We start from the raw sequence: 27,247 nt of genomic DNA, 5'->3' as shown, positions 1-27,247 counted from the left end.
TCTATGCCCAAAATGTTTTTTCCTTTTTATTTTTGGCTGCATAAACTTTTAAGTATTGGCTGTTACAAAGTGATAAAAATGAATAGATATACTTGAGGCTTATTTTTCCTGAGGCTATTGTCTATTATCTTATTTTTGTTGCATCACAATAAATCCAAGGGGTTGTAGTCTAGGCTGTTAAAAAGTTATTGATGAAATTCCAATTAAAATCAGCTTTAATTGTTGCAGCTGAGAATAATGCACACTGCTATAGTGGGTGCCCTTTTTAAAGAGTTACAATTCATCAGAGAAATCACATCACAAGCAAATGCCATTTCTAAGTTCCCAAAGTAACAAATGACACTTTGGTTGCTATTGCTGCTATTCCCCTATTGAGAATTCACTTCCCGCCCCTCCGCCCCCCCCCCCCCCCCCCAAAAAAAAAAAGAAACTTCCTTAATTCAAAGTCTACTTAGGCTTTGTAAAAATCTCTCAGGGAAAGTAGTGGAAGCACCTTTGGCTGGGTGGCTGGGCAGTAGAGGAGGAAAGGTACAATCTGAACATTGTAAATTAACATGATGATAGGCCATGTAACCTAATAGGACCTTTCCATATCTGATTTCTATGATTGTCTCGTTGTCATATCTCCACATTATACTTAGTTTTCTACATTTTTGAAGGAATTCCACTTCTTGAATTATTGGAATGTCCCTCTTAAAAATAGCTCGTCACTGATAATAGGTCTCAAAACTGGGTTGCCTTCTTTTAAAAATGCTTACATTATTACAAGTTACTCTCTAAATAACCCAGCATTTGGGGTCATACCAAAATGTTGTTATTATTGGAGGTTCCATCTCAATAAGAAATCCAATTATATGGATCATTGCTCTTTGAAAATTCATGACACCAGCCTTTTCACTTTTTATCATTAAAAAAATTGACTAAAATAATGTGAAAATACATTTACTCCACTGTTTTTGTCTATAAGCACTTAGTTTCTTAGCATACATTTCTCAAAAGGCTAGTGTGAGAGGCAGAACTCTATGAAATGTAGGCTTGGTGTAAGTGGGTACAACCCTACTGACTTCATGGAAATTCCCCCATCTACTCTGCTGTCAATGACATAAAAGAATGATAAAATGTAATTTATGTAACCCACTTTCTCATATGATGAGAGAGGAAGGTTGGTCTTTTGGCTAGGGCACTGGAGTAGACTCAGGAGATCTAGGTAGTCAGTTCTGCCACATACTTCCTATGTGGCCCTTGGACAAAAATCACAATTTCTCTGGGTGTAATTCAGGCTCCATTGAAGTGATTGGGAGCTTAGCCAATGTCTTCAATGGGCCTAGGATTTCATTCTTTTTCCCTCAGATCCCTGATTTGTAAAATTGCATAATAATGCTTCCTTCTTGCAACCTTTGTCTGTGTTGTCTATTCTGATTGTAAGCTCTTAGTGTGGCAGGCTATCTGTGCACTGTTAATATGTATACAGTGCTTACTTCAGTAGGGCTGTGATCTCAGTTAACAACAAATGAAACGTTAGGGCCCAAAGCTGCATTTCTTGCCAATTTAAAAAAGTCATTGTAATCAATGAGAGTTTGGGGTTGGGACCCTTTTTCAGTTTCTGTAGTTACAGAACAACAAGTGGATTTTAGATGGGGGAGGGAATTAGGGAAATTGACACCACTAGAGCTACTAATTAAAGACAATCAAGACTAACAGTATTAGGTTTCCCACCATTGTTCCCATAATTGGGATGTGTACAGTACTCCTATCTTCCATTTGAAAATGGATGTTGCTTCTGTGAATGATTTACAAAAGTAAAAGAATAGCACAAGTAACAGACATATAAACATAATATTATACTATGGTCTACAGCTGAAGAAATAGTTTCTAATAAATAATGCACTAGACAAATTTAATCTTTTCCTATTCACAGAATATCCATGAACAGATCCTCTCAAATTTATTTGCTACTGAAAATTATTCAACATTTTTTGTAATGTTGCTATTTGGATCTCTGTTGCTTAGTTTGGACTGGTCACACAAATCATATTGTATTATTTCTATTCTCTGACTTGAACAGCATAGGTTCTTATAGGCAGATTTTTGCTGCAACTGCTTTGTTTCCAGGAAGCAAATTTAAAATTAGCCTTCTGTAAACTGTGAGCATGAGGTTAAAATGTGCTTTCCAGAAGTATTCTTGCACCTAAAACTCAATCATATGAATGTTCACTGGAATTGAAGACAAGAGTGATAAATACATAGATGAAGCAAGTTCCTTAAAAATACAAACGAACATTTCTCCAATTTTTGGAGAAATCACCCAGTTATACTATGGAGGCAAATCTCCTCTCCTGTGTTTCAGGATTATTTTACTTGAGTTAATGAAGGTCATGGGCCTGATTCACCACTATATTTCTCCTGATTTACATCTGTGTAATTCCATTACAAACAAAATGAGTTACATCAGCATAAAACTGGAGTCACCGTGGTGGAGCATGCCCCATATCTACATTAATTCATTTTCTTTAATTTATTGGGAAACTAGGACTATTTGTGTCTTTAAAAGCTGTGTGCCAAGTCAGAATGGAAGTTAAAGTACTCGGTTGTCTCTTCGATTTAAAATTAGGCCAACATCTCTAATTTCCATACTCCCATTATCAGTGTTTGGCTAAAATCATTTGTAATATTATTGAACAGAAAAGCTTCAGTTAACCGAATATAGGCTAAACAGAGTTTGGTTATGTCCTATAGAGTTGTATTATACTGCCTGGCTGGCGTCTTCTCATTGGGATCTAGATTCACCAAGCCTGAAACATTGTTGTCTTTTTTCCCCAGTGCTATCTGGATTTAGAAATCCAGCCTTCAAGAGTAAAGAATGCAGGACTGAGCCTCAGGACTGGATATTTTTAGAAAGAAAGAGTCACTGAATTCTGAGATAGGATTAAACAAGTACTATGTATTAGATCAGTTTTAAAACTCAAATAGCAAATAAACATACCCACAAACACACCTGACCTTAAAATTCAACTAATGTGTTTTACAGAGAAAATATGCAAACACTCCTCTCTTGATGTGTAATATACAAGAAGCTATTTTTAAAAAGCTAACCTAATTGTGCAGCTCTGAATGGTATAAGCCAGATCAATATTTAATGGCTATGATGCATTATTTATAGATTTTTGAGATAGTCCCTTCTGTAGGGTGAACAGTACACAGGAGAGCCACATGACAAAAATAATGAATCACCTACTGTACAAAAGCTTTGATTCAGAATGTAGTGATAATAATATACCCTTTCTGCCTCAGCTACTTTGGCTTAACTGTGGCTCATAAAGGACTAGCCTAATTGTGGAAAACTGAAAGTTGTGCTTGGATTTTTGTCTCTTAAAAATTACAGATATTTCACAAAATAAAGATTGAGAAAATTGAGCTAAAAAAAGAAAACAAATTTTACTACTGCTACTTGACCTCACATTCTAAACAGTTGGACACACTGATTAGACAACTTATTTGCATAAATTGAATTATGTGAAGGCACCAGCTGTAATGGTATAAAATGAGTTTAGTACAGCCATTATCTGAGGTTATTATTTTATACACATTCTTAGATACTTTGTGATGGACAGTGCAAATAAAATTAAATTGAAATTAAGTTGAAATTTAAAAAAAAATAGTTACCAGATCTATAGATGTAAAAAAAGTTGGAAAAATTTCATTACAGTGTTTCCTTTTTTAATTTCCATTAAAAAAAAAACACCTCTAGTTATTTCAATTGAATAATATTGAGTTCATGTGGCAAAAACAAATACTCTTTACTTGCCGGACAGGTGGAATGTTTAGATTCCAGGATGATGTCTGTATATCTGTCTAGTGCATTTATATGGGGTCTGCCTCCATAGTATCTAAGTGTTTGGATCTAGGTAGGTTCCCAGCTGTGTCACTGATGGATCACATGAGTGAGAACGGCAAGTTACTTCACCTCTTTATGTTTTGTTTCCCCATCTGTAAAAGGAGGATAATATTCAAACCCCTCTGTAAAGCTCACAGATTCTTGAATTAATACGTACTATACCAATACAAAAGATTATGATGAATCATCATAAACCTGTCCAAAATGCATTGGGGTTTAGACTGAAAATTAAGATGGTTTTGATGTTTTCTGTGATTATTAGCGAGTCCTTTATTTAAAGATCTTAGGACTTTAGTAGAACATCTCTTATAGAACAGTCCTATGGAATCTAATAGGAATTAAACAATAGGTGTCTATAGATCTTTATTAAAATTCTGTGGAAATTACCCCACAACATTATGGAATTTAGTAGAATTTTTTTTAATAGGAGTGTTCTATAAAATTTCATAGGGAAGTGATGTCTCTATATGATTATATGCTGTGTTAAAAAACAAGTGTCAAAAAGCAATATTGCTGTTCTGATTGCAGAATGAGGGAATGCCATAAATAGCAATATTAAATAATAAATGAGTACCTCTAACAGAGAAAGTCGACAACATTATAGTCAAACTGGAATATAAATCATATTGGTTTTAAAGCTCTACTTTGTTGTTTTTATCCATAAACTACAGGAAATTTGTTTTGTATTACTGTAAATAACAGGAAAATGGAACTAGATAATACAAGCAAGCAAGACATTCAGTTACGTTTTTTGAAGAATTCTTCACAAAAAGAAACTGAAAATTATTTACTGATTGTATTTTACTATAAATCTAAATCAAAGCACCAAACCTCCAGGTTCCATTTACAGATATTAAAAATACATTCCTAAGGAAAAAATATGCCCAAATCAGCAGTCTAAAGAATGTCACTGATATTTTCCCTTTAATGCTGGCTATTTTCACTTTATTAGGTAATTGTTCACACTACAGTAATGATATTTTGACAACAGTCAGGTTGAAAAACCTTAAAAAGGGAACGATGTAAGAAAAAGGGATTGATGTGGACTAATTTACCCCATGCTAAAAGACTTCATGTGTTAGTGTGTTGCTGCTATCAGTTATGTTGTTTATATTGGAAATTTTTTCCTTTTGTTGCATTCGTTGTGGTGTCCAGAAATACTGCCTCAGGGCTTAGATGCTGTTTCCAGTTTGCTTGTTTTTCCAAACAAATGTTAGAGACATTGCATCATTCATAGCAGAAGGTGAAATGATTCATTATCCAATATAGCTATTGTCTTTCCTTCAATCTGATTGGTCACCCTGCTCTACAGCAATCTCGTCATCTGAAAAGCTCTGTGGAAAAAATGCAGTCCAGCATTACTTTATTCAACCAACCACAATGCAAGAAAGATAAGATGTAGTCCATAGAAAATGTCATCTGAATGATAGGAATATCTGCTTTATGATCAAGCATCAACACTTGTCAATTGATAAAATAATGTGCTTCAGTCATGAACACTTACATGTGAATTTAAGTTTATACTGGAAGAAGACATGTAGATAGCAATAAAGACAGAGTGTCTGTATGTTCAAGTCAAGTCAGAACTAGTCCAGAATGACTCCTTGCTCTAGGAATGATTACTCATATTGTGAAGCCGCTCATTATGGATCTGAGTGTGAACCACTTACAATGGTGAGCAGTTATTCACAGAAGTAGCATATTGACATTGAGATGACTCGTATGGAATTGCTCACTATTGGGAACACCGGTTTCCCAATCTGGCCTTATTAGGAGCATTGTATTGATATTTGCTCTAAATACTTGACAGAACTCTTCAAAGTAATCTAGTACAAAACTGTATAAAATACATATGCATGTATTTTGTACAGATCTAATCTGACTTTTTTCTGTAGCATCCATTGGTTGGGAAACATGAAAAATATTTTCTGTTTTTCATCAAATTTAATTTCACTGGAACTTTTGACCAGCTCTACAGTATTGTCTACATACTATTTGAATGCTAAAGGAAGATTTTAATCTTAAAAATCATATTAAAAAGCAAAATCCTTTATATTAGTGATGGAGGGAAATTGCATTTCTCAGTGTGGGTAATGAAAATGGAGTAGGCAGTTTTTCTTTGTTAAAAGCTTAGTTCACTTTCTGGCTCCTTTGCTCTAGCAAAATGCTGCAATTTTTGGTTGCAAATGCTATCAGAAAATGCTTGATTATTTTTCACAACCTTCTACTGTAATTGTTTTAAAAATATTAATGGTAATATTCCTATAAGTTTATTTTTTACAATTTTTTTTGCCAAAGTTAGCTTGGTAACATCCCTTTACATTTTTTAGGTAGAGCCAACTGGTTTGCATTTGAGCTAGAACCTCTTTGCAATTAGAAAGTTCAGGAGAGGTCAGAAACTGGAGATCCATAAGAAATAAATTCACTGTGAGATTAACATGTTTGGCCACTGGGTGCCATCCTTGCTCCATATTAAGGCTGGTAGTTGAGCAGCATTTCTCTAAAAATGTAAAATTCTAAAGAAGGTAATTCCAGTATAATTTCAAACTGTAATAATGTTTTCGTGTGTGCATGTACTGGAATATGTTAGCAACGTAGACAGTTTATTGCTGTTGCACAGGGGAGTGAGGTGAAAAAGAACCTAAAGAAATACCCTCACTGGTTCAGATCTGTTAAAATCAAAGCCCCGTATCAAAAATTTCATTTCACGAATCTCTGTAAACTAATACAGTAATGGGGGGTGGTGGAGGGGGGCTGCTATATCCTACATGCACGCGAGTAAATTTGTTCCCATGAGTAATTTCAGTTGGAGTTCACTGGGACTACTTGCTGGAGTAAAGTTACTCAGGAGTATAAGTAGGCACACAGAGGCCATTAGGCATATATCATACAGACATCAGAGGGGTAGCCGTGTTAGTCTGAATCTGTAAAAAGCAACAAAGGGTCCTGTGGCACCTTTAAAACTAACAGAAGTATTGGGAGCATAAGCTTTCGTGGGTAAGAACCTCACTTATCGAGGTTAACCTCGTTATCTCCATACTGATTTATACCTGCCTCTGGAAATTTCCATTACTTGCATCTGAAGAAATGAGGTTCTTACCCACGAAAGCTTATGCTCCCAGTACTTCTGTTAGTCTGAAAGGTGCCACAGGACCCTTTGTTGCACCATACAGACAGAATCTATTATTTAGTATGTAAAAGTATGTGATTACAGTTTGGCAAAAGATAATTATATTGTTTCATTATCTGTCAGATCGATGCAGAATTATTTTAATCTACAGAGTTCATGCAACTACTTCTTTTCCTCCTAGTAAAAGGCCAGGCATAGTGAACATATTTTCTGACAGAAGAAATATGTTGGTAGTTTTGCATTTTCAGTCTTTTAAATTATAAACATTTTAAATATGTGAAAATTTTGATTCCAGCACTTCTATTTTTTGCTGCAACTGCATAGAGATTGTACAGATTGCACCCCAGGCGAGAACAGTAAACTGAATATTTTATGAGACAATTTCTGTGAAGGGTTCTGTCATCTTTCACTTTGCAGCAAGCTATATCCAGCACTGTGAACAAGAACAACAACTGGGAACATGGCACATCAGTGTTTCCTAGTGTAGTTATGATCTTGACTGCACATGTACAGATCTATATATTGCATTTTAATAGTGTAATTGACCCCACTTTGTATCCCCATGAGTGACATGGCACTTAATACAATCCCTGGTTTACTATAAACTTGAAGGCAAAAGAAGCAGATGCTTTGTGTCTAGGCCCACATAGACTCGACCGCTAAATGGGTTCTAGATAACCATTTGCACATCTTTACTATAGAAGGTAGAAAGGAAAGGCTGTAAACATCCAGTGCATAGAAATATTAGTTAATTAATAAAAGGACTTTACTGTATATAGTCTAATTCAGTCTCCCACAACCAGCCCCTTAGATAGGGGACAGTCTCCTGTAGAAACTGCCTGCCAATTCATACTTCCTCAACTCATGTTACTGCTCGGTGGCCTTCTCCATTGCCATGCATCAAGCACATTCCTTCATGATGTAGCGATAGGAAGTAGTAGCAGTAGTTTCATCTGTCTCCTCCTCTTCTGCCACTAACCGGACTAACCTCACCTCATTCCACTGTTTCTGGATTCAGCCTTTTTTATGGTCCTTGTTCCAAATCATCATCATTACTTATTATTTGTATTGTGAAAGCACCTGAAGGCATTGTGGTAGGTGCAGTACACACCCATAAAAGCGATGGGCCTTGCCCTGAAGAGCTTACAGTTTAAGTCAAATAGCTAATCAACTGGCTTCCTTCAGAAGAGAAGACTATAAACGCACCCCAGTTTAACCACACATTTTTGAGCAGGCGGCTGAACTGCTTTTAGGTCACTCACTATGTTTGCTTCTCCTGTCCTCCTCAAACCATTCATTACCTGCTTGGCATCTCTCCAGCCCCACTAGAGACACTTCCACCCTGCTGACAAGAGAAGGAACTACTCTTCCTTTGCTACCGCTTAGGCATCCTCCTGGTTCCTGACTCTTTTCTTGTATCTCCAAGTTCCCAGGTCCTTTGGAATATGGTCCTCAGGAAAGGTAAGGGAACTGGCTTAGCTCCTGAGAAGCCACCACTCACTTAATCCCCTGTGGGTCAGTTCCATTGCTCTGGAGAAGTTTCTGGAATCTGTGGTATCCCAGAAATTGTGACATTCTGTTGTGACGACCTGCTGACAGCTTTGGGCGTTTCTTTGAATTGAAAAAGAAGTTTTACACGGTACTCTTGTAATAATATATATGCTTGATTGACCCTCTTCTCCTTGTTATTTAAGGCATTCAGCACTCATTGCAGGTTAACTAATATTCCAGAAATCTTTGAGCATTTTCCATCATTTTCTCCTACGTGAATCTGTAGGGGAGTATAATGTGAATCTGTAGGATGACAATGATATCCATGGAAACCGACTGATGTAATAAAACAGAATTATGACTATGCAGGATGAAGTAAATGTACAAGCTGGTTTGAGTGGGTGGGTGGAAAAAAGCTCTTATTCATCACACACAAATACTTCAATAACAGCAAAGAGAATACACAAAGGTAAATTGTTTTTTTGGGTTTGAAAATCTTTTTTTCCAGTTTGCATCAATATTGAAGTCCTTCTCAGTAGTAAATGTAAACAGCTGGGCTTTAGAGTTACCAGCACATTAAAATGAATGGGGGAAGTTCCTACCACTGTCTAAGCTTTTGTTTTACTCTGTTTGCAGACTCATCAAGACAGCCGTACACTGATTTTTATAGTAAATACAAAATCTTTGCGACTAACAGGGCAAGAAACCATTTTTGAAAGCTTTAGGCCATAGCAAAATATCATGAATTTAAACCCCTGCTTGATTAGAGTACTGTATGATGAGACACTGTATCCCAGAAATAGGAAATAAAAATAGTATATTTTGTTGGAAATCTAAAGATTCTTATTACTATTAACATTTTAACCTACATCTTCAAACGAATAAATGAAGGGAAAGGAGAGGAAGAGAGAGAAGGAGAAAGTGGGAGATGATGGAGGAGAGGATCAGAAGTTTGAGTTTGGGCCCAGTCATTACTTAGATAGGAAACCTTCAAGGTGAACCCTAAAAACCTTTGGCAGTTCGTTAAGCTACCACCTTCGACCCCAAGTATCAGAGAGGTAGCCGTGTTAGTCTGGATCTGTAAAAAGCAACAGAGAGTCCTTTGGCACCTTTAAGACTAACAGATGACATCTCTGTTGCTTCGACCCGAAAGCATTTTAGAGATGGATGAAAGTGATTCCTGTTTGTATAGATAATTTACAAAGTTTGTAAAACACTTTGGGATCCCTAGGAAGAAATGTGCTAAATAAATATAAGTCAATAATAAATATTAATCTTAAGTGTTGAAAGGGCAGGTGTCTTCAGAGAGCTTATAAAATGTCCACCTTCTCTCAGAAATCCTTTGCCAAGGAGTTTTTGTCCTCCTTTCCCTATCTCCTTAAAAAGCTTAATTGGGGGTTCTTACACTCCATGGGTAGGTTCAGTCATTGGCATAGAACAGTGTGTGCCCCATGAAGGAGAGGATGTGGGTTTGGAATTTGAACTTGCTCATTTGCTGTCCATTATCAGGGCTGAGCAATGATGCAGAAGTGTCATACTCAGCTTCAAGGACTGGAGGGAAGGTTAGCTTTGTGTCACTGTATAGCATTACCAATCAGCCTGTCAGGAGCCGCAGGAACTCAAGCTAGCCCTGTTAGCTGTGCAAGAGCCATAGTAAGGCAAGACTTCTTTAGGGGGAAAAAACCAGCTGACAGTGTCACTGGAGGCAAGCCGCCCTGAAGGTGCGTAAGATGTGATTTAATGACTCAGCATGTTGGGTATATTTTTAAAACCTGTACTTGCAACTCAATGGAAACTAAAAAGAACAAGATAAAGATGAAATTTTGTAGGAGAACTTTGAGGTTTTCTAGATGCTTTCCTGTAAATGGACGTTATTTATTTGGAGGTGTTGTTAATCTGATTTTGATTTAAAGTCAATTTAACACAATTCTGCTATAGCTGTCACAGTAGAGCTGAAATAAGATTTTATCCATAATGGAACACTAGCCCACTCATATTTGCATAGCTTCTCCCATCTGTCACTATTCTGCCAGCCTGATATGTTACAAACTCTTTATCCTCTTTATTAATGTGCATGTTTCCAGGACTGTGCCAGCCAGCCATCTGACTGTACATCAGATTGCATAGTTCAACTTTTTCTCTGGCCAATAGGGTCAATACTTGCAATTGCATCAAGCTGCAGCAGCTGGATCAAATGCAGTGAATGCAGCTGATGTAGAGTTGGATAGAAAGTAATTTAATACGTGCACACATCTACTGCAAATGTATTTTTAAAGCCATCTTCTCCTAGCCCCCCTTCCTCTCACACCTTCCTCCTTCATAGGGAGGGTTAGAAGACTGAGGCCTGGTCTACATTGGGGGGAGGATCGATCTAAGTTATGCAACTTCAGCTACGTGAATGACATAGCTGAAGTCTATGTACTTAGATCGACTTACCGTGGTGTCTTCACCACGGTGAGTTAACTGCTGCCACTCCCCCGTCGACTCCGCCCGTGCCTCTCGCGGTGGTGGAGTACAGGAGTCGACGGGAGAGCGCTCGGGGGTCGATTTATCGCATCTAGACTAGATGTGATAAATTGACCCCCCGCTGGATTGATCCTGCCCGCTGATTCAGTGGGTAGTGCAGACATACCCTTAGTTTGGACATTTCCTTTGCCCCCAAATGACCCTGGATTTCTCCCTCCTTCTTTGAGAAGTCTGACTATTCTCCCTTACTGGGCTCTCTCCACTTGCTGGATCTTCTGGGAGGAGCCACTTGATCTCTCCTCTTCCTCCTAAATCTATTGCAAGAACAAAAAGTTGGCTTCCTTGCCCTCCTGCACTTACATGGGGTGGGTAGCCCATCCTCATTACCCACCCTGACTCTTCATGGGGGCAGCAAGTTGGCCCTCTCCCCCACAAAAGCAGGTTAGGACCTTGTGGGAATAGGCAGCCTGCAAGTCTGACCCCTGTTCTGCAGTATGATTTGGGAAACACTTCCCCTAGTCTTGCTGCTTGTGGCTCTTTAATACTCTGGGGCTGGGACTGTACTAATGGATTAGTATTAGCTCTTCACCTATACTGGTAACCATTAAAAAAAATCAACTGTTACTACATGATGGTATATGGCATACTAATTATTTCCAATTCCTCTATAAAAATAGGTCAGAAGCACATTAGTTCTCCATACGTGCACCTTGGGAGATCATTGTTTGGAAAGTTCTTGCCCTGTAGAATGCCTAATCTATACTCACATATTTTACCCCTAACAATAATAGATGGTTTAGACCATTAATCACTTTTATTTTATGCCTCTGTTCTTTTAAAACAGTCTATAAAGAAAAAAAAAATCTGTCATACATTTTGTTTCTTTGTGGTAGAAAACAATTTTAACACGGAAGATTGATTTTTAATAACATAAATAATGTATTCTGTGCTTTTTTCTATTATATTTTGTGACAAAATTTTGAAATGTAACGTTGTGGAGATGTGGAAATCTGGAAGGTAAGGGAGACTGACAGACCTGTGGGTGATTAAGTGAGGAGTGTGTGTATAAGGTGTCCATAAAGCTCCCTCAAACAACCCTAGATTCCTCCTACTGTCTCCACTTCATTACTCACTCTGCTTCCAGTTACTTTAGTATTCCCATGTAGTGTGACCCATTTTTGGGACCAAAATGTGAGGCTAGTTGAAGTGGGGGGAGGAGTTATTGAAGGGCAAATAAGAGCAGTACCAATATTTACAGTGGTAATTTTGACCCTGGAGCAAGAAGTCAACATTACTGTGTTAGGCACATTAGAACTCAAATCCAGACAGAACCCATGCAAACTCTCCTTGATTCTATTCCCCATTCACTCCTTTTACTATAAATAGTCAAAAATTCTCTTTAGAGGCCGCTGTCCTATTTCTGCTGCTGCAGATCACTTGGGAGGAGATGCTGATTCAGCATCATGAAGGGCAGAGACATACTATCAGCAGGATGCAGTGGTAGATGGAGACCTTTAAAACCACCTTTGCTCTGGGCATTAAAATATCCCTGATCTGAAACAATTAACTCCAGTCTCTTTAGAGAGAGAGGCAAAAAGGTATTTCAGATGTGCCACACCTTGGAGAAACTGGTCTTGTGCAGTTGTAAATGGAAGCAAAGTTTGGCCCACTACAGTTAATAACAATGTCTGCTTATAAAGAAATTTCACTTAAAAGTATCTTTACATTTCTTTGCACATATAAAATATGCAGGTAGTTTTTATGGGGCTTTCTGTGTAAAGAAATAAAGGTGTTTGAGGCACAGAGATTAAGCTCACACAGCAGGCCATTGGCAGAGCTAGGAACAGCATTCATGTCTCTCAAGTGCCAATGCACTGTGTCCACTTGGTAAGATGGCCACCATGGCAGTGAATATTTTATAAGCAGGATACTGTAGAATGTGCTGCAAATTTGAATATGTCAAATATGGAATAGAGGGACACTAAGGATGCTCCATTGTCAAAGATCAACCTAAAATGTCTTACAATTCTCAGATTTCACTGCAAGCTATAGTATGATCCCCTGCACTGTGTTCTTATTATCAATGGGAAACCCAAATTTAGATCTATGTAAATAAACAATTCTCATTATTCGAATGACTACCGTTAGGATTTGATCTGTAGGAAGTTTGTGAAAGAAATTCCAAATGCTGCTTGGCTTCTGTGAATCATGCACTGGCTTCTGTGAATCATGACTAGACAAGGAGCAATTCAAGAGACAGGAGAGATTACAATCATTGCCCCTTTTAATTTCCATAGCTGCCCACCTCCTGTCTCAAAGAGCTACAAAACTGAAAAATACCACTTAATGTTCCAGGTAACTGTTTTACGTGTTTCCACTATGTTATATTTTCTCCCTGTGTAAGAGTTCTCCTTCCTAGAATTATCTCTATCGACAGATCATGTTATGACCCTGAGCTCGTCTGTATATCAGACTAGCGGAGAAGAGTAGACTAGTGTTATGTTAATTTAGAGTTTGATATAGCTTTGGTGCTGGAAAACAAGAGTTCCCTCTTATCTAGAAGAGCTTTGGTTTGTGAGACCATTTGGGAAACCTGTAAAGTCACACAATTTTGAGACAGTGATAACATATTTCCAAGTCTCAAAATAGAAAGGCACTTTCCATGAGCTTTTGACTGACAGTCATCCACAAATTATTCAGTAGGGGAAATATTTTTCCAAAAAGTGGTTTAAAGACATGTTTTTGTTAATGAATTTGAGGGTATTTAATATTTAATAATACATTTTGCAAATCTTTTCAAGGGCAAGATTTGCAGTTTTGGCCAGTGTGCCAGTTTTAATGCAATATATTATTCAAACTGAAAATAAGATTAAAAGTAAAGTTGTTTGCAGGAACATTCACCAGGCTAAATGTGACACCAGGTTTATTTCCAGTATGGGAAACATATTTAGTGAGACCAGCAGAAGTTTCCCATTTTGGTTTGCTTGCTTGCTTGCTCTTTCCCTGCATGTGATTGCTTTTTTCAGCCCCTACAGTATGAACACTTTAAAACGCTGTGTGTGTTTTTTTACTGCAGAAGCTGATTATATAATATATACACATACACACAGTCTGTAAGAACACAAGTGAATAAATATTTATCTATCTTTTTTCATCTAGTTATATGCTAACAAAATAAAGAAAAAAAATCTACACTGCCAATATGTTCCAAGAACAGAGAACATGATAAAATGCTTGTCTCCAGCATTGCTGAGGTATAAGCACCAGAGTTTACCTTTCGGCTGAAATAATAAACTCTCAGTACTTCCCAAATCTTGATTTTCTAATAAGTTTCTTTGTTTAGGTTCTGCCCTCCCCCCCTTATATAGTCATAGAAGCCTAGGATCAAACCAGTGATTCATCCATTCCACTATGCTCTCTCTGACAATAGCCAAAACTAAAGGCTAAATTTTGTATTCCCTTAGCATGTCCCCTCTTGTTACATTTAATTTCTGATGCTGGGGTCCTAACAAAACTACTGGCCTTCAGTGAGCCTCCCTGACCATTATTCCAGCTTTTATGCATTGATTCAGCAGGGCTCAGTCATTCATTTCCTAGCAGTTCACTTGTCTTATGTATGTTATAAAGTCATTTGAGGATATTTGTACATTAAAATAAAAGCAGCAAGGAAATGAGGAGGAAAAAGGGCCTGACCCTAAATGGGTGCCACCAGGGGGAAAGTCAGCTCCTGGAGCTCTTGCTGCCACCACCACCTACCTTACACTTCGGGACAAAGGCACCCAGAGCTCTGGTCCGTGTGCTCTGATCTTGGGTGCTTCCTGAGAAAGATCTGGGAGTTGTGGTGGATCATAACCTCAACATAAGTCAGCAGTGCGATGCTGTTGCAAAAACAAATGCAATTTTAGGTTGCACTAATAGAGGCATAGCATGCAAGTCATGAGAGGTGATAGTATCACTCTACTTGGCTCTGGTTAGGCCTCAGCTGGAATATGGTGTCCAATTTTGGTCACAAATTTGTAGAAAGGATGTGGAGAAACTGGAAAGAATTCAAAGGCAAGGAACAAAGATGATCAAAGGGATGGAATGCAAGCCATATGAGCAAAGGCTGAAGGAACTGATATGTTTAGTTTGGAAAAGAGGAGATTGAGGGAGGACATGACAATGGTCTTCAAATACTTGAAAAGCTGCCATAAAAAAAGATGGAGAAAAGTTGTTCTCTCTTGCCACAGAACGCAGGACAAGAGGCAATGGGTTCAAACTACTACATAGCAGATTTAGATTAAATCTCAGGAAAAGCTTCCTAACTGTAAGAACAGATTGCATAGGGAGGTGGTAAAAGCTCCTTCACTGGAGGTTTTCAAAAGGAGGTTGGATACCCATCTGTTTTGGATGGTTTAGACACAACAAATCCTGCATCTTTGCAGGGGGTTGGACTAGATGACGCTTGCGTTTCCTTCTAACCCTATGATTTTATGGTCCCCAGCCTCCACCATAGGCTGCTGAGTCCCACCCACAGGAGTGAATGATACACTGGAAGTTCCTTGGTCTGAAGGTGACAGGAAATTTTGGCCCTCCTGTAGGTTTTTAAAGAGAAGAATAATTGGGCCTTATGTGTTAAGAGGGGTCACGAAAACAATTTGTGTTTAAATCAAATCTTTGTTTTGAGCCCAATTTGGCTACAACCAATGAGGGCATGTATATTTCTGATTATGGTAGGATTATGTGACTCTTCCCTGAATAAGGATGAAATGAAGGTATTTGTAATTATCCTGCCTGTAGTAGGGGAAAAAGACTTCAGTGCATAATGATGTTCTCAGTCATTTTGAGAAAGATACAAATATCTACTCATCGGGGTAACATTTTCAAAGGTGCCCAAGTGACTAGGAGCCTAAATCCCATTGAAAGCCTATTGAAATTAAGTCTCTCAAGTTGACTTTCAGTGGCTTCTAAATCATAAGAACGGCCGTACCGGGTCAGACCAAAGGTCCATCTAGCCCAGTATCCTGTCTACCGACAGTGGCCAATGCCAGGTGCCCCAGAGGGAGTGGACCAACAGGCAATGATCAAGTGATCTCTCTCCTGCCGTCCATCTGTCCCTGACAAACAGAGGCTAGGGACACCATTCCTTACCCATCCTGGCTAATAGCCATTAATGGACTTAACCACCATGGATTTATCCAGTTCTCTTTTAAACACTCTTATAGTTCTAGCCTTCACAACCTCCTCAGGTAAGGAGTTCCACAAGTTGACTGTGCGCTGCGTGAAGAAGAACTTCCTTGTATTTGTTTTAAACCTGCTGCCTATTAATTTCATTTGGTGACCCCTAGTTCTTGTATTATGGGAATAAGTAAATAACTTTTCCTTATCCACTTTCTTCACATCACTCATGATTTTATATACCTCTATCATATCCCCCCTTAGTCTCCTCTTTTCCAAGCTGAAGAGTCCTAGCCTCTTTAATCTCTCCTCATATGGGACCCGTTCCAAACCCCTAATCATTTTAGTTGCCCTTTTCTGAACCTTTTCTAGTGCCAGTATGTCTTTTTTTAGATGAAGAGACCACATCTGTACGCAGTATTCGAGATGTGGGCGTACCATCAATTTATATAAGGGCAATAATATATTCTCAGTCTTATTCTCTATCCCCTTTTTAATGATCCCTAACATCCTGTTTGCTTTTTTGACCGCCTCTGCACACTGCGCGGACATCTTCAGAAAACTATCCACGATGACTCCAAGATCTTTTTCCTGACTTGTTGTAGCTAAATTAGTCCCCATCATATTGTATGTATAGTTGGGGTTATTTTTTCCAATGTGCATTACTTTACATTTATCCACATTAAATTTCATTTGCCATTTTGTTGCCCAATCACTTAGTTTTGTGAGATCTTTTTGAAGTTCATCATAGTCTGCTTTGGTCTTAACTATCTTGAGCAGTTTAGTATCATCTGCAAACTTTGCCACCTCACTGTTTACCCCTTTCTTCAGATAATTTATAAATAAATTGAATAGGATTGGTCCGAGGACTGACCCTTGGGGAACACCACTAGTTACCCCTCTCCATTCTGAGAATTTACCATTAATTCCTACCCTTTGTTCCCGGTCTTTTAACCAGTTCTCAATCCATGAAAGGGCCTTCCCTTTTATCCCATGACAACTTAATTTACGTAAGAGCCCTTGCAAATTTTACCCCACTAATCCAGTCCCTGGAGCCTTAATCCCACCTGTCCTCCAAGAAGAGAACTTCTTTTTAGGTGTTTTTGTTTTTTGGAAAAGAAATCCAATGAAATTCACCCTGCTGTACAGGAAGTCTCGTTGGAATTCTGCGGGTTCAGGGCTGTATGTGTTTTAACATTATATATAGTGAATAGTTGTATACCTTTGTAATTTAAAAAAAACGAAGTTTAATGACCCCTCTCCTATAAACCCCAGACTGCTGCAGCACAGATATGAGAAAGTGAGGACAGACAATGCCAGGTGCAGCCAGCACACTGCTGCAGCCACACAACATGTCATTTTTATAAACATTATTCAAATTAGCTTCAGCACTCGTAATTCTATTGTTTCCTTTATTGCTGTTGTAAAGCAAATGGTTCTTTTATACAAATGTTATCTCCTGCCTATTAATCCAGTTATAGATTATGGCACTCCTGTTAAATTTAGGGATGTAAAGTCTCATAAATATTTAGAAGTTTAAGACTGATATGGGAAGAAATTTCCTTTGATTTGCTTTGTTATAGATTTGGAATATATCATTGCTACTCTGTTCCTTGGCAAAGAGCGAAGAAAATGATGATAGTGTATTTGAGCTACAGCATCAAATATCTCCCTTTGAATTAGAGTTGTCTGGACAATGGATCTTTCCTGTGAAAGATTGCAATTTCCCCTCTCCCCCCCAATTGTCTTTGAAATTTTTCCACAGATTTTTTTTGGCTTTTCAACATAAACCCAAAAATGTAAGACAAAAAGTGAAAAATTTTCCAGCAACATTTTTGGTTGTGTCACATTTTTTGGTGAAAAAATTTCAGCCAGCTCTACTTCTAACATAGCTCTTTTGTTGCCAGCACTTTTGAAGTTCATGCCTATAAACTTCCTTATAACGTTCAGCTCAAAAAAGGCCCAGATATATTGCTTCCAGCAGCATTTTGCAAAGAGTGCATTTATCACAAATAATGCATGTATTAATGGAGGAATGAAACTCCACATACATCGCAAACAGCCTGATGAAGCTTTGAAGAGTGAGTGAACCATAAGAAGCTCTGCCATTGTCTAGTAGCTCCCTGAAATTCAGCATAGCAGAGACTTAGCAGTTATGACCCAGTTTCACATCTACAGAGACAAGGTGGGTGAGGTGATATCTTTTATTGGACCAATTTCTAATGGTGAGAGAGACAAGCTTTCAAGCTTACACAGCTTGTCTCTCTCACCAACAGAAGTTGGTCCAATAAAAGATATTACCTCACCTACCTTGTTTCTCCAATATCCTGGGACTGACATGGCTACAACAACAAGAAGTCATATTTCACATCTACAGCATTTTAGAATAATTGTCATTTTCTCTACCTAAAAAAATGATTTTAGTGCTTATTAGCCAAATCAAAAGAGATGTCAGGCATCTATACCTCTCATTGATATAAAATGGGAGATGTTCAGAAGCTTTCAGGATTTGCTCCTATGGAAGATGCTAAACTGATGAAAACTGAAGTCCTGTGTTTCCGAGCAGAGATAGCTGAGGCAATAGCAAAGCCAGCTTCCCCACATGTATCCTGCAAAAGTTTAACGATGTCCTGGAAAGGTCGTTCAGTTTCTCTTGCCAATTCACTTCTAGATTGGTGAACCCCTTTCAGCTAGCAGTGGTCATGGTGATTTTTTGTGCTACTGATGCCCCTCTGTTAGATATGGAATTAAAAATAACTTTTAGTTAGCCATTAATCTGCCACCTTGACATTCCAACATTTGTACTGTATTGTGGCAAGTTCACACCATCTCATATTGTGTGGTGGGGTTGAAGTAGCTTGAGCCTAGTGTGAAGTCATTAGCATTAAACTTGTGTTTAAGAAAAGGTTTTGTGTGTTGCTAACACTCCAGGTTTATGACCAGTGAGTTTTCAAAAATGGAGATGTAAGATTGAAACATACACTTTTTTTTAAATCACCAAAAAAAATGTGACTGCGTGGGCAAATCAGGTACTTGTGTGCAAATGGCTAGTTAGCTGCCACACTAGCTGTGCCCTTATACATTTAACTGATTTGGGTGCACAAATGCAATAATTGCAGAGAGAATAGTGTGCACTGTTGTACTATTTTGCATAAAAAACTCACTCTTCCTTTTTTTAAAAAAAGAGACAATATAGTGTTATATTTACAAAAAGCAAAATGTATTTATAAAATGAACTGAATGCTCCAAACAACTTTGTTTAAAAGTGAAAAATATTTACACTAGGAATATCTTGTCTTACCTTTGTATTACCCTATTATGTATATAACAGTGGACAATTGTACAACTATAGGCTGTAAGGAAATTTGGCTAGAGAAACTCTGCAGGATGGTGTATTTACTTCTTCATTTCTGAAAGGTAGCAGTTAAAATTCACAGGTGCTGGCTGTCCAGATGTTTGTTGCATTTGACCATTGTAATTTGCACTAGAATATACTGTGTTGCTATAATAGCTGTAAAGAGGATAGCTATTATAGTCTATATTCTACATATGGGCTCCAGTATTGATGGTAAGCATATTTCCTACTCAGATTAGATTTTTTCCCCTTATTTGTTTAGGGCAACAAAAGTTCAAGTTGAAGTTTAGATCTAGTAGAGCGTATTTGCAGGTCAGGGTTGATTTATAATAAATTTGTCCTAAGAATCAGACAAAGGAAAAAACCCTGAATTTTGAACAAAAAGTTTCCCTTTCTCTTTATCATTTCTAGGGAGCAAACATACCACTGGTGTCAGAGCTTGGCATTGACGATATCCATTTTGATGACTTTTCACTCGATGTGGATGCCATGATTACTGCAGCCCTCCGGATGTTCATGGAACTTGGAATGGTTCAGAAATTTAAAATTGACTATGAGGTAACCATCTGCTCTATAAAGATATCTGCCACTTTGTCTTGGCAGTGCTATACCCATTTGTACACATTTAGTAGCCCTGATACAATTTGTACTTTTCATTTCAGACACTGTGTAGGTGGCTTTTGACAGTTAGGAAGAATTATCGAATGGTTCTGTATCACAACTGGAGGCATGCTTTCAATGTGTGCCAGCTAATGTTTGCAATGTTAACTGTAAGTATTCCACGAAAGGGACAGGCCTCATAAGAGCTTTTATCATCACATTGTCTTAAACATCTTTTCCAACGTTCGTTTTTTCGTTATTATATTTATTTATTTTATAGCAATGTATAAGAAATCAGAATATCCTAATTGTGGGAGCACAATTTTGGCAACATTTTATAGAGTTTTAGCAACAGTGATATCGCAGGCACATTAAAATGACTAATAATTAACAGATGACAATCTTGGAGCTGGGAGCTTATTAGAAATTTTGATCTTACCATGTCTTCCTTTTTTGAAAATCTTTGATTTTGCATTTATTTCTGCATGTGAAAATGGAGGTCATAAAAACCTGAGAGTGTAGAATCCTATCAGCAGAGTTATTTGGTGTGATGATACTTATCAGCTGCTTCCCTAGCTTCATCTAAATAGATATTCGAGATATTGTCTTATACACCATTTAAAAATGGGTTCTGCAGCCTCTGCATATTGTTTTCTGCTATTCATTAAAGATATCCGTCAAAGGGTCTAACATTCTCTCTGCATATAAAGTACTCCTAATGATGCCCATAGTCCTCCCCCCACCACCAAATGCCTCACCACTGGAGCCGGGTCAGGGAGAGCTGCGCTGGCAGCTGCGGGGAGCCTGGGTCCGTCCACCTGCCCGGTGGTGGTGGTGGGGGAGGAGGCGCTGGGACACTGGGTGGGGGGTTGCTCGGGCCCCCCTCCCAGGGCAGGTAGGGTCCATCCTAGCTTCCCACAGCTGCCAGTGCAGCTCTCCCAGACCTGGCTCCAGCAGGGGAGGGGGCGGCTCAGAGCCGCAGCCTGGCCACGGTAAGAGCCAGGCGGGCAGCTGTGGGGAACTGCCCTGGGTGGGAGGCCCGAGCAACCCCCAGGCAGCTCCACAGGTCTCCCCCCTCGCTCCCCTCCCCAGCCTGGCCAGCATGGAGCCCAGCCACAGAGCTGTGGGGAGCCGCAGCGGACCCTCCACCTGCTGCGGTGTGTGTGGGGGGGGGGCTGAGAGCAGCCCCCAGCCGTGTGTCTGACCCCTAGGCTCCCCGCCCAGCCGTACAATGTTAACATGCTTACATCTACTCAAGACACTGTAGGAGGAACTTCTATAAAATCAGTTGGGAGTTGACAGGCTCCCTCCATCCAAATATTTGCAGAAGATTAAGTAAAAGAACTGGATGGAACGTGTCACGTACTGGGATGGCAGAATTCTAAGTGGTGAAATCTGACATGAAATACATGGTATGTAAAAGTAGATTAGTCAGGCACCAGACAGAAATCTGCCAATCCAAGAATTAAACTGATTCATTGCATTTTGTTGACAATAATATATATATATATATATATATATATATATATATAAATATAAAATCAAACCACACAAGCAGTTTCATAGTACATTCCAACACATCTCCATTTTGGAGAATCCTGGGCTTATTTGTGGAAATTAGCAAGCAAGGGATTTGCTGGAAACCAGGTGCATCTCAAAGATTGTGTACTTGTTTTCTAAAGGGAGAGGGAGGGCATGTGAGCATTACTGCTTTTCAAGACTCCTACTACCTGCCAGTCTATAAAACACCATTTGCATCAATGATGTTGCTACTGGCAATGTTGTCAGAGGAGGCTACCTAACCTGTCCTGTAAATGGATCAGATTGGGCCTGATCCAGTGCCCACTGAAGTCTTGTCATTGACTTCAATGAAGATTGGATCAGGTCCTTAGCACTTTACATGTTCATACACGTGCTGCATAAATGTGATCTAATGCATCTCCACAACACTCCCTTGAGATAGGTGAGTATTCATATCCCTGCTACACAGATGTGCAAAGTGAGGCAGAAAAATAAAGAGTCACTAATACAGCCAGAATTAGAACTCTGTTTCCTGGCTCACAGCCACGTCTCAGACCCCCAAACCATGCAGCATTCCATAAGAGAGAGGCTGTTTCAGTACTCACCATGAGAGGAAGTAAATAGAGAGGTTCAGTGGGGAGAAAGGCCTAAAGAGGATAGAGAATGGCAGTTGCTTTTAGTATTCTTATAGCTGGAGAGAAGTTGTTCAAATAAATAGTCTGTTATCCTGTTTCTCAAGACTAAGGGTAGTTTTCCTCTTGAAATCAGTATTCATGCATTGAATGGTTGTCTCATTAACTTGCTCTTTAGCTGTGGTAATTTTTAGATAATTATGTTGCCTGCTGTCCATTACAGCCTTATTATATAAACCTTCATATAACTATATCTGAGCTGACCAGAAGAAATTGCATTATTTCCCCTCTACCTCAAAGCTTACATAGCGGCTTATGGAATATTAGAATTTTACAAAACTCACTGGTAGCAGAGTGAAAAAGCACATGTGTGCACACACACACACAAAATTTATGATGGTGCTTCCAGTGGCGCTGAACGAGGGAAATGCTGTTCAACACTAATGACAAAATACCACAGTGCACACATTTACAACCCCGGACACTGCTCTATGTTTCTTTAAATGCAGATGTGATTCAGATTTAAAATCCATATTTGTGATGTCAGCAATCTGATTTTCTGAGACGGGCTGAACAGATTATAATTAATTCAAATTGGGGACAATAGGGAGGGTTTCAAAGACTGCAGATTGTGCACATATATTTCAGTGGGATTTGGGCACCTAACTCTTAGGTTCCTTTGAAAAGCCTTAATTGTTTATAGAGGTCCTACCTTTAGTCTGAAGTTGTTCCTAATTATGAACTGGTATTTGAATAGAATACATAAAAATTACATGTTAAATATCCAAAGGTGCTTCCAGGTAAATTCTTACTTCTAGATTTCTGTGGCAAAAGGGTCTCTAATGGTATGTCTAAACGGCAATTAAAAACCCGTGGCTGGCCCATGTCAGCCTACTTGGTCTTGCAGGGCTGGGGCTAAGGGGCTGTTTAACTGCGGTGTAGATGTTCAGGCTCAGACTGGAGTCCAGACTCCAGGACACAGCGAGGTGGGGGGATCCCAGAGCTCAGGCCTGAACCTGAACGTCTACACTGCAATTAAACAGTCCCTTAGCCCAAGCTCCGTGAGCTCCAGTCAACTGGCACAGGCCAGCCACGGGCAGCTAATTGTAGTGCAGTCATACCCTAAAGGTTCCTGTACTATAATCATTGTACTCCCATCTCTAACCCCTCCAAAACACCCATGGAAATCAGTGCTATTGGCAAAGGTCAATCAAGAGAGCTACGGTTTTTCTGCATCACTGATATAATGTGAAAAAAATAGGAATGAACTGAAGAGATTGTATGGTCTATAGTGTTTATTTTAGAGAGTTCTCAGGTAAACTTTACTGCAATGTGGTGGTCTCTAAGTACCCAATCCTGCTGAGGTTAGTGGCAAAATTCAAGTTGATTTAAATAGAAATAGGATTGAGTTCTAACTATATGGGACATAAACCCACTGCAGCCCCAAAAAGATTGAACCACTTGAAATTAATAGGAGTTTTAAATGGGTAAAGAATACGGAATGGAACGTAGAAGTATAAAAATGAGAGCATGCTGCAGTCTGTTACCTTTTGGTTTAAATTTTCATCTTGGTTAACACACCATTGTACTGACTGTAAATGTTTGTTAACAGACGTCTCATAACAAACAGTTAATATGCCATCAGTCAGACATCAATGTCATAAAGACCATCTTAAATAAAGCTGTGTCTCCTTATATTGTACACATTATAATTTCCATTAAAAAACTTACCAAAAAAGAAGGGTTAAAATTCCAGAGTAAACAAAGAGTCCAATAAGCTAAACTCAAAACATACATAATTCTTTATCCCTTCCCAGGCTCTGTAAGACTGTCCTCCCGCTCTTGCATGGAGCAATACCTCTCTGAGTTTTTCCCTAGAGGTCTGGCTACAGATTCAGCAGTCTTTCTCCCACTTGCGTCAGGGTGTTTCCTCACTTCCTTCTGCAGCGGCCAGTAAAGGAACCCAGACCCTCCCTCTCCTCTGAATTTCAGTCCAGGGATCCTGTAGCATACAGCTATGGTCTGCTCCCTGAAGCCTTGTCTACACTACTGGGGTAAGTCAACCTAAGTTACGCTACTCCAGCTACGTGAATAGCTTAGCCTAGGTCTTCACTGTGCTGCATCAATGGGAGAGCATCGTCCATATACTTCCCTTACTCTTCTCGGGGAACTGGAGTACCGGGGTCGACCGGAGAGCACTCTGCCGTCGATTTAGCAGGTTTTCACTAGACCCGCTGCATTGCAGCAGCGTCGATCTCCCCATAGTGAAGACCAGCCCTTAGACTCCTCACTGCCTCCCAGGACTTCTTTCTACCTTAGTCTTCCTTCAGGCCCTTTTCCACAGTTTCTTCCAGGGCTTACTGCACACCTACTTCTCCATGCCCTTCCTTCACTCTCTAGCAACTAGAGAGATATTGCAGAGTTCTGGGCTCTTCTCTCCCTGCAGCCTCTCTCTGACTTGGGCTTCCTCCTTTTATGCCAGTGGTGGGCAACCTGCCACACGCGGCCCGTCAGGGACATCCACTGGTGGGCCGCAAGACAGTGTTTACATTGACCGTCTGCAGGCATGGCTGCCCACAGCTCCCACTGGCTCACCATCCAGCTCCTTCCCCAGCTTAGCTTCATCAAGCCAGGCCCAAGTGCGACCAGGTGCCTTAGCTTGCTACCTCCAGTTAGCCAGTGCAGGGTGTATAGAAATACAACCGTGTGGTATGATGGGTAACTCACGAATACTCCCATTGACATCAGTGAGACTACTCATAAATATGGCATGAGAACAGGTCATAGGATCAGGCCCTAACTTAGTAACCTTCATCTGACACACCCTTCATCAATATTTATTTTAAAAAGTAAAAACGAAAGAAAAGTAAAGCAACAGATAATTAAAGTCGCATCCAGTGTGCTAATAACAAAACACATAAAAGTGGGGCCAGGTGTAATGCGATTCATTTCCTCACATGAAAGAATGACCTCCATAACTCACTTTAAGCTCTGCCACTCATGAGTTATGGGTCATTCCTGTTCTGGTGAAAATAAATTCTATTACACCATCATCCATAGCTATGTATTTTTCCCTCTACACGTAAATTTAAAAAGTGGGGGACACAGCCACACTCTGTCTTCCTGCATTATGTGCAAAGCAGACATCCTCCTATCATAATACTGTTTTTAAATTAAATGTTTTTATTAAGTGAAATATCCTATTTATGTATTCCATGACAAGATTTTTGATTAAATAAAAAGTTGAATTTATTCTTGAGCTATTGCTACTGTTAATAAATTGCTTAATCTGTACTCCTGCATTTATGATGCAGGCTGAATCCTTGAATTCAATCAAACCTTGTGTTAAGCTGAGGACCATTTATTCCGCCATCAGATTTCCATTATAAAACTCCACTTTTCAGTGGTTTATTACTCAACCATGGACAGTTTCTTTGGACTGTAACTTGGCACATCATATTGCCAGGTCACTAGCTATTTTATTTATACTTTTTTTTTTTAAAGAGACCTTTGTTATTCTTTGTTGTAGGAGGGTAATCTTAAAAAAAAATAAAAGACAGTATTTTTCAGATGCTTCCTCTGCACTTGTAACTATGTTATTGAAACTGACATTTTAAAGGCAATTTATCTACTATTCAGGATCCACCATTTAATAATAGTCAAGTTATTCCATCTATGGATGCTTCATGTGTAGAATCTTCTTTGGCGTTTAAACCAGCCTTTTTGAAATGTAGACAGAGTCCAATCCTGCAGGGTGCAGAGCACCCACTGGAAGGTACTGGGCATCTGCAACTCCCACTGAAATGAATGGGAGTTGAAAGCACTTTTAGTATCCTGAAGGATAAGGCTCTTCGTGTGACATTGGCACAGCAGGCCAAGAAAGCTGATGGCTTATAATATCAGTGATACATGATTTAAGATTTACTAAAGTAGGATTTACAGTCTATGGAGTCAATACTCTGCAAAGTAAAGTTCTCAACAGGTCTTACTGTAATGTGCTAGTGTCAGTAGAGCAAAATTTGATAAGAACATAAGAATGACCCTACTGGATCAGACCAAAGGTCCATCTAGCCCAGTATCCTGTCTTCTGACAGTGGCCAGTGCCAGGTGCCCCAGAGGAAATGAACAGAACAAGTAATCATCAAGTGATCCATTCCCTGTCGTTCATTCCCAGCTTCTGGCAAACAGAGGCTAGGGACACCATTTATGCAATTCCTGGCTAATAGCCATTGATGGACCTATCCTCCATGAATTTATCTAGTTCTTTTTTGAATGCTGTTATAGTCTTGGCCTTCACAACATCCTCTGGCAAGGAGTTCCACAGGTTGACTGTGCATTGTGTGAAGAAATTACCTATTAATTTTATTTGGTGACCCCTAGTTCTTGTGTTACAAGAAGGAGTAAACAACACTTCCTTATCTACTTTCTCTACACCAGTCATGATTTTATAGACCTCAATCATATCTCCCCTTAGCCATCTCTTTTCCAAGCTGAAAAGTCCCAGTCTTATCAATCTCTCCTCATACGTTCCATACCCCTAATCATTTTTGTTGCCCTTTTCTGAACCTTTTCCAATTCCAATTGTCTTTTTTGAGATGGGGTGACCACATCTGCACACAGTATTTAAGATGTGGGCGTACCATGGCTTTATATAGAGGCAACATGGTATTTTCTGTCCTATTATCTATCCCTTTCTTAATTATTCCCAGCATTCTGTTCACTTTTTTGACGGCCGCTGCACATTGAGTGGATGTTTTCAGAGAACTATCCATAATAACTCCAAGATCTCTTTCTTGAGTAGTAATAGCTAATTTAGACCCCATCATTTTATATGTATAGTTGGGATTATGCTTTCCAATGTGCTTTACTTTGCATTTATTAACATTAATTTGGCACATGGGTGAAGGTGTTTAGGGGCACTAGAGACCCAAATGGCACTGAAATGTTGTGTGTGGGGGGAGGAAACTGAACTCCCTTGGGCTCCTTTGAATCCTCTCAGA

The 27,247-nt window shown here is 39.2% G+C and overlaps 1 protein-coding gene across 2 annotated transcripts in view; it reads left to right on the top strand.

Moving 5' to 3' along the window:
- Positions 1-27,247, top strand: part of PDE11A (phosphodiesterase 11A) — a 217,662-nt gene that overhangs the window by 138,210 nt on the left and 52,205 nt on the right. For both annotated transcript variants that reach the window (XM_065561907.1, XM_065561908.1), the window contains exons 11-12: positions 19,906-20,052; positions 20,157-20,264. In XM_065561907.1, the coding sequence (XP_065417979.1) occupies positions 19,906-20,052; positions 20,157-20,264 (255 nt within the window). The remainder of the gene's footprint in view (positions 1-19,905; positions 20,053-20,156; positions 20,265-27,247) is intronic.

This window comes from Chrysemys picta, chromosome 11 (assembly GCF_011386835.1).
Source record: "Chrysemys picta bellii isolate R12L10 chromosome 11, ASM1138683v2, whole genome shotgun sequence".
NCBI classification, from domain to species: Eukaryota; Metazoa; Chordata; order Testudines; family Emydidae; genus Chrysemys; species Chrysemys picta.
This window is presented reverse-complemented; position numbering and strand designations above follow the sequence as displayed.